Below are 14088 nucleotides of genomic sequence, written 5' to 3' on the forward strand. Positions count from 1 at the left end.
GGGACGCCGACGGCAGAAGGCTCTCTCTGTGCCAGGGGTGCTGGCTCCCACCTGTAACCCCAGCCGTCAGGAACGGAGGCAGGACAGTTTTCCATGCTACCCAGGGCTTATAGCCTGTCTCAAAGAAACCAATCAAACCCGAGCCAAAAAAGAACAGACAGTGCAGGGTGCTGTGGAGCACATCTAATCTTAGCACTTAGGAGGTAGATATAGGAATATCAGGAGTTCGAGGCTAGCCTCAGCTGCATAGCAGGTTTGAGTCCAGCTTGGGCTATCTGAGACCCTGTCTTAAAAATGAAAACAAAAACCAACCAACAGAAACAACAGCAATCAAAAGATGGAAATAAAACAATAAAACTAATTGCCACAGGAAATAGGAGCCCCATTCCTGGGATGGAGAGTGGAAAGGTGCAGCTCACACAGGTTGTGGGGAGAAGGGTCAAACTCGGGAATAGAGCCCTCAGCTTCAGAGGGGCTCTCGTTATGACAGAGGACAGCGTCGAGCTCACTACAGGGCACTCCTTCTTCCTGCAGTGATCTCCTTGCCTACCACATACCGTGGGCTGATACGGGGCCTGTGTGGAAACTATGACAAGGACCAAACCAATGACTTCATGTTGCCCAGTGGAGAGGTCACCTCAAACGTCCATGTCTTTGGCAACAGTTGGGAGGTGAAGGTGATGCATGCCTTCTTCCGATTCCCAAGGTGAGGGCTGGGGATCAAGGAGATGAGCAAGACTCTCTTTCACGGGAGGCATAAAGGGTTGAGCATAGGACCTTGTGCATGCAACCACTGAGCCACACTCCTCACCCATTACTGGGAATAAAAGTACTCATTACTGAGCCACGCCCCCAGCCCCTCACTGGGGGATTCTAGGCAGGGGCTCTACCACTGAGCCACGCCCCCAGCCCCAGAATCCCACTGGGGGATTCTCTTCAGGTAACCACCCTCTAAGCTGGATATCTCCTAGCCAGCAAGTCTTTTCCGTTCCCTTTACCCTCAGCACTGAGGCACCTTCTGCCACTTGGTCTATTTAGTGACCATTGGGAACAACTGCTCATTGGAAATACCCATGGTGCCTTGTCCCTCCCTCTACCTTTCTCTGGACTTGTCCTTTCTCCTTCCTGAGCCTCACGCAGCCCCTTCCCCTCCTTACTTCAGGGCCCTACCAGAAGAAGGGGGAAGAGAGGAAGAACCTGACCTTCTGCAATCAGAATGCAGCCCAGAGCAGACAGCACTCATCGGCAGTACCCAGGCCTGTAGGGTGCTGGTGGACCCCCAGGGCCCCTTTGCTGCATGTCACCAGATTATAGCTCCAGAACCCTTCAAGCAGTGAGTCACAGGCCCAGTACTTAGAAGAGTGTTCTGGATTCCTGTCCGGTTTTCTTCCCCGACCTCTCTAGCTCTGCTGGCTTGGTTCTTTTCTCTCGTGGCCTTGATTCCTACTGACTCCCTCACTCTGTCCGCTGTCTCTCTGCAAGCAAATGGCCCACCCCCAGCTCTACCTCTAGCCCACAGACTTTCTGTGTGAGGTTCCAGGCTCCTCTTCTCTATTTTTAATGTTTTATTCTGATTTACTAGGGCCTCATGTAGCCCAGGCTAATACATACCTAAAGATGACCTTGAACGTCTGATCTTTCTGCCTCCACCTCCCAAGTGCTGGGATTATAGGTGAGCACCACCATGTATACAGGGGATGGAATCAGAGCTTCATGCATGCTAAGCAAAGACTCTACCAACTAAGCTGCATCCCCATCCTGCTTGCTTTTATCTATCATCTGTCTATCTATCTATCTATCTATCTATCTATCTATCTATCTATCTATCTATCATTCTATCACCTATCATCTATCACCTATCTATCATCTATCACCTTTCTATCTATTATCTATCTATCACCTATCGTCTATTTATCTATCTATCTATCTATCTATCTATCTATCTATCACCTATCTATCTATCACCTATCTATCTATCACCTATCTATCTATCATCTATCTATCACCTATCTATCTATCACCTATCTATCTATCTATCTATCGCCTATCACCTATCTATCATCTATCTATCTATCTATCATTCTATCACCTATCATCTATCTATCACCTATCTATCATCTATCTATCATCTATCTATCTATCACCTATCTATCGTCTATTTATCTATCTATTGCCTATCACCTATCTATCATCTATCTATCTATCTATCTATCTATCACCTATCTATCATCTATCTATAATCTATTTATCTATCATCTATCTATCACCTATCTATCATCTATCTATCTCTATCTATCACCTATCTATCTATCGTCTATTTATCTATCTATTGCCTATCACCTATCTATCATCTATCTATCTATCTATCTATCTATCTATCTATCTATCGCCTATCTATCATCTATCTATAATCTATTTGTCTATCATCTATCTATCTATCTATCTATCACCTATCTATCTATCATCTATCTATAATCTATTTATCTATCATCTATCTATCATCTATCTATCACCTATCTATCACCTATCTATCATCTATCTATCTATCTATCATCTATCTATCTCTATCTATCATCTATCTATCTATCATATCTATCTATCATCTATCTATCAATCTATCATCTATCTATCTACCACATCTATCTATATCTATCTATCATCTATCTACCTATCTATCGGGATTTGTGGGGGATATCTACATACCATGTAAATTTATGTAGGTCACAGATCAAATTCAAATGTCCTTCCAGAGCCATCCACTTTGGTTTTTATCTCTTGCTTTCTTTCCTTTTGTGTCAGTGTGGATGTGAATATGTGTGGCCAAGGGACCAGAGTTGAAAATCGGGCATCCTGACCTGTTACACTCTTCCTTCCTTATTCCTTTGAGACTGAACCTCTCTCACTGAACCTGCAGCTCACTATCTTTTGGCCAGGCTGTGGGAGAGTGAGTGTCATTGATCCTTCAGTCCTCACTGTCCACAGAGCAAGGGTTTGAGGCATGTGCTTGGGATTCAAACCCAGATCCTCATCTTGAACAGCAGTTGCTTTTATCCAGTGAACATCGCCCCAGTTTCTACTGCTGGGACCTTCCTGGTATCACAGGGTTTCCTGGGGAGGCAGTGATGGGGGCATTGGTGGTTGCGGTGGCAAAAGTACCTTACTTTTGCTACATTTTTTTCTTTCTTTAACTCTTTGCTATTTTCAGGTCTAATGCAGCTGACTTCTGGTAATTAACTCCTGCTGTTCCACAGCAGGGCATTAAGGAAAAAAGGCTTAATTGCTAGGGCTGTTTGCTTTTTGGCTCAAGAACCCCTGGTCAGGCCAGAGGCTTGGAGTTTGTTTTCTCTTCCTGAGCCAGAGAGAAGAGAGAAAGGAGAGTCACCATCTTAGAAAAAACACACTCTCTGGATGTACAGGAAATGGCTACACTCCAATTCCTATTAGTGCTTTTAGACAGAAAGTTCCTTGTAGATAAAATGTTACAGAAAAGGAGAGTTACAAAGGGAGGCCAATAGTGAGTTCAAAGCAGTGCTTCATTCTATCAGCTCATTATAAGTTCAAAGCAACAGTTTCACTTGCCCTTGCTTTATCATAGTGCACACCTGTGGCTTCATTCTTGGCCCTGACCTAGAATGAATGTTTTTCCTTGATCACAAATATGTTTCAATCCTATTTCTCTTCTTAGTATAATTGTGAAAGCTCATTGTATTCCTTATTTTGCTGTATTTACTTCGTATTCTATGGGGAGGGGGTACATTCTATTCTTGATGCTGACTTTATTATGGCTTTCTGGCAAAGCAGCTAAAACCAACTTCTTAAAACTTTTTACTTAAAGATATTTGAATCAGATTAGAAATTCTATAAAGTCTAAACAGCGTTAATTTATGAAGGTTCATCTTCAAGTTGATCTGCAGGAAATTTCCTTAATAGGGTGGGCTGATGCTATGTAATGCTGACATTAGGCGATGTCACAGGGACAGGACAGGCATAGCAGCGGCAGGAAGCAATCCTGGGATGAAGTCTCTGAGGATCCTGCATCTCAGAGTGCACCCATCGCAGGCCATGCAAAATGGCAGTCCATCTCCAGAAAACTCACTTTCCTAGATGGCTTCTGACATTCTACCTTGTTTTTCTGAGATGAAGTTTCTAACTCAAACCCAAAGCTTATAGGCTAATCTGGCTGGCCAATGAGTTTCAGGGACCCTCCTGTCTCCCCTTCCCAGCACTGAGACTACAAACACAAAGGCATCACCACACCCTGCTTGTTCTTAACATGGATACCGGTAATCAAACAGGTCTTTGTTCTTGCAAGGCAAGCACTCTGTCAGCTGAGCCATCTCTCAGTTCCCAACCTCTCACCTGGGTCCTTTATCAGCAAGGCTTTTCTCTTTGGCTGCCCTCTCTAACGGCACCTGCTACATCCATCCCCTTCTACCCCAGGCGCTGTATATCGGATATGTGCACTGGCTGGAAGACCAAGGAAGAGGAGGACCTGCGATGTCGCGTCCTCGGTGGCTACGCCATCATTTGCCGGGATGCAGGTGCCAACATGACTGGTTGGCGGGACCAGGCACACTGTGGTGAGGCTCTGACTCCTTAGCCACTCTACCCCTGGTTCAATTCTGCTGCTGCTGCCCGCCACCCTCACCACGGCCTTCTGGCCTTGGCCTTGGTTCTTCCACCCCCAGGTTCAAGACAACTGATTCCAGATGGACCCTTCTCCCACCCACTCCTCCACTGCCCAATCACATTCCTCCTCCTCCTCTGCCTCATATTTTTGTTGTGTTTTCTCTTCTTTTAATTTTTTCATATGTGCATGTGTGTGTGTGTGTGTGTGTGTGTGTGTGTGTTGTGTTTATGTGTTTTTGGGTGTGTGCATGCATATGTGTGGAGACCAGAGAATAGGAGCCATTTACCTTGTACTTTTGTTTAGGGGGGCAGTTACATGTATTTGTGTGTGTGTGTGTGTGTGTGTGTGTGTGTGTGTGTTGTTTTCATGTGTTTTTGGGTGCGTGCATGTATATGTGTGAAGACCAGAGAATAGGAGCCATTTACCTTGTATTTTTGTTTAGGGGGGCAGTTACATGTATTTGTGTGTGTGTGTGTGTGTGTGTGTGTTCATGCACGCGTTGGTTCTCTTCTACCACGTGGGAGGGATCTAATGTAGGCCGCCTTTACCAGGTCTTACTACCCACCATGGTGTTTTGAGCCGGGGATCTGTCTCACTAGGACCCAGAGCCTAGTGACTACGTTAGGCTGGCTGCCTAGTGAGTCCCAATGTCCTCAGGTCTCCACCTCCCCAGAACTGAGATTACCAGCACATGATACCACACCTGCCTAGGAATTGAACTCAGGTCCTCATGCTTGAAGTACTTTTTTTTTTTTTTTTTGGTTCTTTTTTTCGGAGCTGGGGACCGAACCCAGGGCCTTGCGCTTCCTAGGTAAGCGCTCTACCACTGAGCTAAATCCCCAGCCCCGAAGTACTTTTTTTTTTTTTAAGATTTATTTATTTTATTTTTGAGTACACTGTAGCTGTCAAAGGGCATCCGATCCCATTACAGATGGTTGTGTCGGGCTGGAGAGATGGCTCAGCGGTTAAGAGCACTGTCTGTTCTTCCAGAGGTCCTGAGAGTTCAAGTCCCAGCAACCACATGGTGACTCACAACCATCTATAATCAGACCTGGTGCCCTCTTCTGGCCTTCAGGTGTACATGCAGGCAGAAAGCTGTATGATGTATACATAACAAATAAATGTTTAAAAAAAAAATACAGATGGTTGTGAGCCACCATGTGGTTACTGGGAATTGAACTCAGGACCTCTGGAAGAACAGTCTGTGCTCTTAACCGCTGAGCCATCTCTCCAGCACTGCTTGAGGTACTTTTACTGGCTTAGCTATCTGTCAGCTCCTGGTTTATGCTTGGGGGTGGCTTTTTTAAAAAGATTTTATGTGACGTATACCTATGAAAGCTTTGTCTGCATACATTCTGTGTACCATGTGCAACCAGTCACACCCACAGAGGCTAGAAGATCCCCTGAAACTAGAGTTCTGGAGGGTGCTGAGCTGCTGTGAAGGAGCTGGGAATTGAACCAGGATTTTCAGCAAGTGCTCTTAACTGTGGAGCCACCTCTCTAGCTCCTGTTTTTGGCTCTAGGAGACAGAATCTCACTCCGTAAACCTAGCTGGCCTCAAACTCATGGTAGTCTTTCATCTAAACAGCATTAATTTATGAAGGTTCGTCTTCAAGTTGATCTGCAGGAAATTTCCTTAATAGGGTGGGCTGATGCTATGTAATGCTGACATTAGGCGATGTCACAGGGACAGGACAGGCATAGCAGCAGCAGGAAGCAATCCTGGGATGAAGTCTCTGAGGATCCTGCATCTCAGAGTGCACCCATCGCAGGCCGTGCAAAATGGCGGTCCATCTCCAGAAAACTCACTTGCATGCCTTGGTGCCCACCCTTCCAGTCTTCATCTGTTTCCATCTTGTCTTGTGCCCCAGACAAACTCTTCAAACAGACCTGGCCCGCTTGTTCTGGACTCCCTGTCGGCAGGGATCTCTGTTGGGTGACCTTATCCCCCCCCCCTTTTTCTTGCCCACTAGTCCCTTTATCTGTTTGGACCCAAGCCAGCCAGCTCCTAACTATGTTTCTGTCCCCTCAGCCATGACGTGTCCTGCCAATACTGTGTATCAGAGCTGCATGACACCCTGCCCAGCAACCTGTGCCAAATTTGTGACCCCCAAGGTCTGTGAAGGCCCCTGCGTGGAAGGCTGTGCCAGTCTCCCAGGCTACATCTACAGTGACACACAGAGCCTCCCAGTGACGCACTGTGGCTGCACCACCAATGGCATCTATTACAAGGTCCGGATGGCAGAGAAGCCTGGGAGCCCAGGTGCAGAGAATGGGATGCCGGATGAGTCTAGACCGTCTCCTGTCTTCACCTCCTCTCTTCCAGCTGGGTGACAGCTTCGTAACTAACAACTGCTCCCAGCGCTGCTCCTGTGCAAGCCGAGGGATCCTGCTGTGCGAGCCCTATGGCTGCAGAGGTGGAGAGTCCTGCATGGTGGCCAACTTTACTCGAGACTGCTTCCGGGGTGAGCCTGGGTCCTTCTGGTCTCCAAAGCTAGGGAAGGGATAGCCTCCCTCTCCCCCTATCCTCCGTTGGCTGGGGTTCCCGCTTGGTCTCGGGAAGTCTGCACCTTCCTTTGGAGGGAGGGGTGAAGAAAAAGTATTTATTACCTGACATGCAGCGCTTGCCCAGAATCAACCTCAACCCTTACGTGGTGGAAAGTATGACACCCCACTTTATGAGCCATAAAAATAGGGTTGCATCCAAGCGTGGCAGTGGGCACACCTTTAATCCTGGCACTCAGGAGACAGGGGCAGGCGGGTCTCTGTGAGTGTGGTCTGGTCTGCATAGAAGGTCAGACAGGAGTACATAGTGGGGACCTTGTCTCTCTGAAAGGCTAGAGAGACAGTTTGTAAAGTGCTTCCTGCACAGACCTAAGGGACCTGAGTTGGGTCTCTACAACCATGTTTAAAAAGCTAAGCGCGGCTGACGGTTGGCTCAGGGTTAAGTGCGCTTGTTGCTCTCGCAGAGGTCCCAGGTTCAGTTCCCACTACCCACACCATAGCTGCCAACTGCCTGTAACTCCAGTTCTGGCCTCTGGGGGCACCAGATACACACGTGGGACACACACATACACAAGCAGGCACTCACACACATAAAATGGATCTCTACGGGCTTGCCCGGGCTTTCAGCCTAGATGAATCGGTGAGCTCCAGGTTTCCGAGAGACCCTGTCTCTAAAGAGGACAAAGCAGATGGCAACTGCGGACTGACCTTCACATGCACACGCACACGCATCCTAAGGCACGCACACGCATCCTAAGGCACGCACGTACGCACAGAGAAGGAAACTGGAGGCTCCAGGCAAATTCTCCAGACCCAGGGTAGCAGAGCTAAGCGTAGATTGCCATAGATTGCCGAGCGAACCCCAGGTCAGGCTCCAGTGACTGCTGCCTTCTCCCCTGGGCCCTGTCCCTCTGCCAGGTGTCTCCTGCACTGTGAGTATCCTCTTTTTTTTTAAAAGATTTATTAATTTATTATATGTAAGTACATTGTAGCTCTCTTCAGACACACCAGAAGAGGGCATCAGATCCCATTACAGATGGTTGTGAGCCACCATGTGGTTGCTGGGATTTGAACTCAGGACCTCTGGAAGAGCAGTCAGTGCTCTTAACCACTGAGCCACCTCTCCAGCCCTGTGAGAATCCTCTCGGTACCCACTCACACCTTCTGCCCTTTCAGACAGCCCGTGTCTGCAGAACCCCTGTCACAATGATGGCCGGTGTGAGGAGCGAGGGGCTGCCTTCATCTGCCACTGTGACTTTGGTTATGGAGGAGAATTCTGCACAGAGCCTCGAGATGTCACCACCAGGAAAAAGCTAGGTAACAGCCACTTCCCCATATCGTAATATCTGTTATATCATAGGTTTTGATAGAGATGACATGGATAACACATAGTATTAATCTATCACAAGATATTACATATAATAAGCAAGACATCATAGACAATAGCCTACATCAGATACCATATATGATATATAAGATACATAATTACATCTCACATATACAGTTTATGGTTATATATAAATATTTTGGGTGTATTATACTAATATATGTTAAATGTGTAATGTATAAATTATGTTAATATGCTATATATTTTAGATAACATGAGTAAGATACTATTAGTTATGTAATATTTTCATATAATATTATATTTTACATACATGTTGTGGAGGTTGGATAACAACCCAAGGAGAACACTCTCTTTCCTTCCACTATGTGAAACCCTCAGTCCAACTCGGGGCTCTAGCCTGGTGCCAAGCGCCTATGCCTCTGTCTCACCAGGTCATGTATTTTACACTACATAACATATGTGTAACATTCAGGGACAGTGGCACAGGTGTGTAATACTACTATGTTGGTGGTGAAGACAAGAAGATTGGGAGTTCAAGGCCATCTTCAGCTATATAGTGAGACTGAGGCTAGCCCGGTTATATGAAACCTTGTATCAGTTAAAACCCCCTAAAATATGTATTACATAATATTACATAGAAAACGTAATAGAGATGATGTCGCTGTGTGATCCCCCAAACAGCGTGACAACAGTCCTCAGTGGTCCTTCTCCCATCTCCTAATGGAACAGTCTGGAATCTTCCCTCTGAACCCTAACACTCCTTTTGTGGTGGTGGTGGTGGTGGTGGTGGTGGTGGTGGTGGTGGTGGTGGTGGTGGTGGTGTGTGTGTGTATGTGTGTGTGTGTGTGTAAGAAGAGAGGGAGAGAAGGAAGGAGGGACGGAGAGGGGAGTGATCAGTGAGGTAGGAGGGTTAGTCACCCTGAGCTCAAGGCCAGTCTGCCTGGGCTACATGGTGAGTTCCGGGATAGCCTAGGTGCGAGCAAGGCCCTATCTCAAAAGATCAAGACAGCATGTGTGGGAGAGCTCCACACGACACCTGGCATGGACAGCCCTGGTGAAGTCCTGTGGGGGCTGTGACTGGAAATAGTAAGGACTACTGAGTGAGAACATTCAAACCTTCAAGTCCCTAAGCCTCCCTGAGGGAGAACTAGACACCCAGAGATCTAGGAGGACAAGATGCCTTCCTTAATCTAACAGCAAAGTACCAAAAAGAGGTGCTACTTCCAATATCCCCAGTCTCCCGCCCTCTCACTGTCCCTGTTGTGCATGGGGGAGGGGGAGTGAGTATGCACAGGCACCGTGTGCATGTAGAGGCCAGGGGACAACCTTGCATATGGATGCTGAGATATCTTATTTACGACATGGACTCTTAGACAGGCTGGCTCGGGGGTAAAGGTGAATTTGATCCCAGGGCCCCACAGAACTGCAGGTTATCCTCTGGCCTCCACAGGAACATGCTCATAAACACACACACACATGCACGCACACATGTGCACACACACATGCATGCACGCATGCACTCACACACGCATGCAAATACACATGGTCTTCACCTCACATCTTGCTCTTGCTGGGATCACAGGCTTGCACTACCACAACCAGCTGTGATATCTGTTCTTGTTGAGGTAACGTTACCCACCAAGCCAATGCCCCGGTGCCTTTGCTGTTTCCTTTCAGAAGCATCCAGCTTAGTGGCCATCCTGCCAGGGGTGCTTGTGATGGTGTTAGTCCCGGTCCTACTGCCCAGAGTGTATGTTTACATGGCGACAAGAACTACCATGGCGAGGAGGAGGAGGAAAGGGTAAGTCCCGGTCTGGGGAGGAAGTGGTGGAGGATAGTTGATGGGTGGGGCCTAATGCACACAGAAGCCGTGCTCCCCATCTGTTCCTCACTTCCTCTAGGGAGAAACTGTTGAGACGAAGTATACTTAGGCTGGAGGACACAGGTGAGAACCAGACCTGGGGCTATGTGAGTCCTAGCCAAGAACTGAGTCCTCCTGCAACGTGGGTGTTCTTGCTTTCTCCTCAGATGTTCCAGAGCCTACCTTCAAAGCCACCGAGTTCTGAGTTGTCCTCAAACAGAGAAAAATATTTTATTTTTTTAAATAGCTTTTGTTTTAGGATTGTTATTGTGGGGGGATGGGCACGTGCCTGCCACTTGCATGTCTGGAGGTGAGAAGACAACTTGTGGGAGTCACTTCCTTTACTTTGCGGGACATGGGGATTGAACTCAGGACACGAGGCTTCACAGCGAGCACCTTCTCCACCAAGACAGGCCCAGGCTTAATGTTTTTAGTAGGAGTGTCTCCCTGATTGTGGTGGAGGCAGCGAGTCTGAGAGCTGAAGAGAAATGGGAAAGGGAGACAGGTGTGTGTGGATCCCTGAAGGTCGAGTGCTGTGCAGGGAATGTCCCGGGGGACAGAACCTCAGGTCTCAGGAAGGAGAATGTCACCAGTCACGAAAGCTACAGTCAGAGCCTGTTCAGCTCTGGTAGGGCACCAGCAATGGAAGGCAGAAGAGGCAGGGAGGGAAGGTTCTGGAAGGAAGAATGAGCAGGAGAAAAGACTTCCTGTGCCCATCTTTTTTTTTTTTTAAGACAAGTTATTACATTGCTGAGAATGACTCTGACCTCCTGATCCTCCTGTCTCTGCCTGTTGAAATTACAAGTATACATCTCTACACCCCGTTAACTAACACTAGGGGCAGAACCTGGGGTTCTGTGCATGCTAGGCAGACACTCCCCCAACGGAGCCACTTCTCCAGCTCCTGTAGTGCATCTCCTTTACCCATTTAAAATACACATGTATGTGCATGTACATATACGTGTTCATGTGTGTACAAGCGTGTCCAGGCGTGACACCATCCCTACAAAGTCAGGGACATATGCTCCCCCCCAGACAGGGAACCAATGATGAACCAGAGTAGTGACCGCCCCCTGCAGTCCAGAGTGGTGAGCGAATGAACCTGCTGGGATCATTGCAGGATATAGTGAGCGGCAACTCACGGCAGCAGAAATGACCCAAAGGGGGGTTGGGGATTTAGCTCAGTGGAAGAGCGCTTGCCTAGAGAGCGCAAGGCCCTGGGTTCAGTCCCCAGCTCCGAAAAAAAAGAAAAAAGAAAAAGAAAAAAAAAAAAAAAAGAAATGACCCAAAGGTAGCTGTGATGGCTTCCGAAAGCGGAGCCCTGGTGCTCACTGCACAGCCTGCAGGCAGCTTGACGGGTTGAAGGGTGTCTCTTCCAGGCAGCTCTGCCTGTCTGAGAGTGCTTTCGGCAGTCCATGCTGTTCATATAAACTTGGGAAGGAGCGACCCAGTGCGTTCTGTCGGTTTGCATTGTTTACTTCCTGGGACTCCAGGAGCTTCCCTTCACTGTGCACATTTGTGACGTCGTGCTCAGAGGACAGCCTCTGCTGCCACTCCTCAGACTCCTTCCACCTTTCTTTGAGAAAGTCTCTCACTAGACTTTGACATGGAGTTAGGCTAGCTGGCCAGCTGGTTTCCATGGATCCACCCATCTGTCCTCCACAATCATTAGTGTATGCATCATAATAGCGGGGCCACTTACATGGGTTCTGGGAATAAGCCTCAGGTCCTCATTTATGCGACAAGCACTTTACCACCAGAGCCATCTCTCCAGTACCCTGGTGGGATTTTTTATTTTTACTAATGTTCACACATACACATAAAATAAATAAACTTTAAAGAGAGAGACAGAGAGACAGACACAGAGGCCTGTGTTGAGTCAAGGAGGACACATGCCCAGGGAGATATTATTAATCTGTGTGACAAGCATAGCTTTGGAGAACTTTCCTTTTTCCTGTTGTCAGAAGACAAGTTCTCCTTTTACTATGCGGGGCTTCGGGACCAAGCTCAGGTCTTTGGCCTGCTGAGCCATCACTGCCACGTTTAGGGAGCTAAGTTATTTTTTAAGGTGGTCTCAAGCTTGCTATATAAACCTGGCCTGGCACTCACTAAGCTGAATGGACTTAGCCTATGAGTTCTTCTACTAGAGGGAAGCAAGGGCATCCCTCACTCTTCCTTCCCCAGTGTCTCTAAGGAGCCCTTCAGGAGGTTACTATGGGAACTGTGGGTGGAGTTACAGGCTCCGGGGGCCATTCTCACAACCAGGTAGGAGTAACCACTGCTTCAACCAAAGGAGGCCAAGCTGTGTAATTTGCACTCTGAGAGTTTGTGTCTCCTGGGTTAGTCCTTACTTGGGGTAATGAAGGGGAAAATCGAGGCTGTAATGAAGACAACCAGGCATGCATTAGACTGTAAGGACCTCAAGAAACAGACTTGGGCTGGAGAGATGGCTCAGTGGTGAAGGGCACCGACTGCTCTTCCAGAGGTCCTGAGTTCGATTCCCAGCAACCACATGGTGGCTCACAACCATCTGTAATGGGATTCGATGACCTCTTCTGGTGTGTTCTGAAGACAGCTACAGTGCGCTCATATACATAAAATAAATAAGTCTTTAAAGAAAGAGAGAGACTTGGCCTGAGTGTGTAGTCAGGGAGGACACACACACGCCCAGGGAGATATTATTATTATTATTATTATTATTTTTTGGTTCTTTTTTTCGGAGCTGGGGACTGAACCCAGGGCCTTGCGCTTCCTAGGTAAGCGCTCTACCACTGAGCTAAATCCCCAGCCCCCAGGGAGATATTATTAATCTGTCTGTGTGACAACCATACCTTCGGAGACCTTTCCCGAAGCCAGCCAAGCCCACTATGAGTACAGGAAAGGGCCCAGGACAGGAGTGGGGCCTGCCCTGCATGGGCCTGGTTTCACTCACTAGGACAGCGTAAATCCCCTTACACAGGAAGGGACAGTGCCCTCTGCAGGTTAGCCTCCTGCCTGGCCTTAATCTTCCTTTCTTCCCTGTAGCAGCCCTCCCCGAAGGTCACGCTATCTAGCCAGGATGTCTGTTTGGCAGTGAAAGGCAGTTGGCTGGATTAGTGTCCCCTGGGACACTCCCCTTCCTGGTAGCAGTGAGCCCCTCCCACCCTCCAGAGATATTAAATGTCACCCAGGGAAAGGAGACAAAGGACTTAGTGTGATTCATGCCACAATCCCAGCATTCCAGAGGCTGAGGCAGGAGGATAGTGAGTTCCAGCCTGTCCGGGGTTAAATAGCAAGCCCTGGTTTGCAAAATACAGGAAGGGGTAGAGGGTTCTGGAGGCTAGTTCAGTCAGCAAGCAAGCTCTAGGATCAGGGCTCTGTTTGTAGTGGAAGAGGGGCCAATGGGAGTGGTGGTGTGGGCTTACCATTCTAGAACTGTGGAGGGAGAGAAGAATGCTAGCCCACCTGGCCAGCTGCAGGGCAATGAGAGAACTTGCAGAGTCTCTGTCTCACTCTATGCATGTGCACGCGCGTTCATGCACGAGGAACTGGAGATGGCTCTGTGGTACTTGCTGCTTACAGAAGACCAGAGTTATCTTCCCAACACCCATGTCAGACAGCTCACGACAGCCTAAAACTCCAGCTCCAGGCAGATCAAGAATATACTCTTCTAGCATCTGTGGGAACCTATGTTCACATGGACATACCTCTCCCAACACACACACACCCATGCACGCACACACATGCAGGGAAATGGTAGACAGG

At 48.0% G+C, this 14088-nt stretch overlaps 1 protein-coding gene and 1 long non-coding RNA gene across 3 annotated transcripts in view; one reads left to right on the forward strand and one right to left on the reverse strand.

Annotated features, from left to right (window-relative positions):
• Positions 1-10588, forward strand: part of Zan (zonadhesin) — a 105620-nt gene extending 95032 nt beyond the window's left edge. Inside the window, 9 exon segments of the mRNA NM_001107134.3 lie at positions 535-706; positions 1163-1333; positions 4441-4580; positions 6663-6862; positions 6957-7095; positions 8312-8452; positions 10161-10284; positions 10385-10428; positions 10512-10588. Of these exon segments, the coding sequence (NP_001100604.2) occupies positions 535-706; positions 1163-1333; positions 4441-4580; positions 6663-6862; positions 6957-7095; positions 8312-8452; positions 10161-10284; positions 10385-10428; positions 10512-10549 (1169 nt within the window). The 3' untranslated portion in view covers positions 10550-10588.
• LOC134481172 (uncharacterized) lies at positions 5403-10273 on the reverse strand. Of its 2 annotated transcripts, none has more exons than XR_015634734.1 (3): positions 10123-10273; positions 5868-7204; positions 5403-5575 (listed from the first exon to the last, which is right to left on the reverse strand). It is a non-coding gene; the product is annotated as an uncharacterized LOC134481172 (long non-coding RNA). The 2 variants fall into 2 exon arrangements; XR_015634735.1 differs by having other exon boundaries at positions 5520-5587; positions 5886-7204; positions 10123-10251.
• Positions 10589-14088: the final 3500 nt, after the last annotated feature.

The sequence above is a fragment of the Rattus norvegicus genome, chromosome 12 (genome assembly GCF_021556685.1).
Source record: "Rattus norvegicus strain SHRSP/BbbUtx chromosome 12, alternate assembly SHRSP_T2T, whole genome shotgun sequence".
Lineage (NCBI taxonomy): Eukaryota > Metazoa > Chordata > Mammalia > Rodentia > Muridae > Rattus > Rattus norvegicus.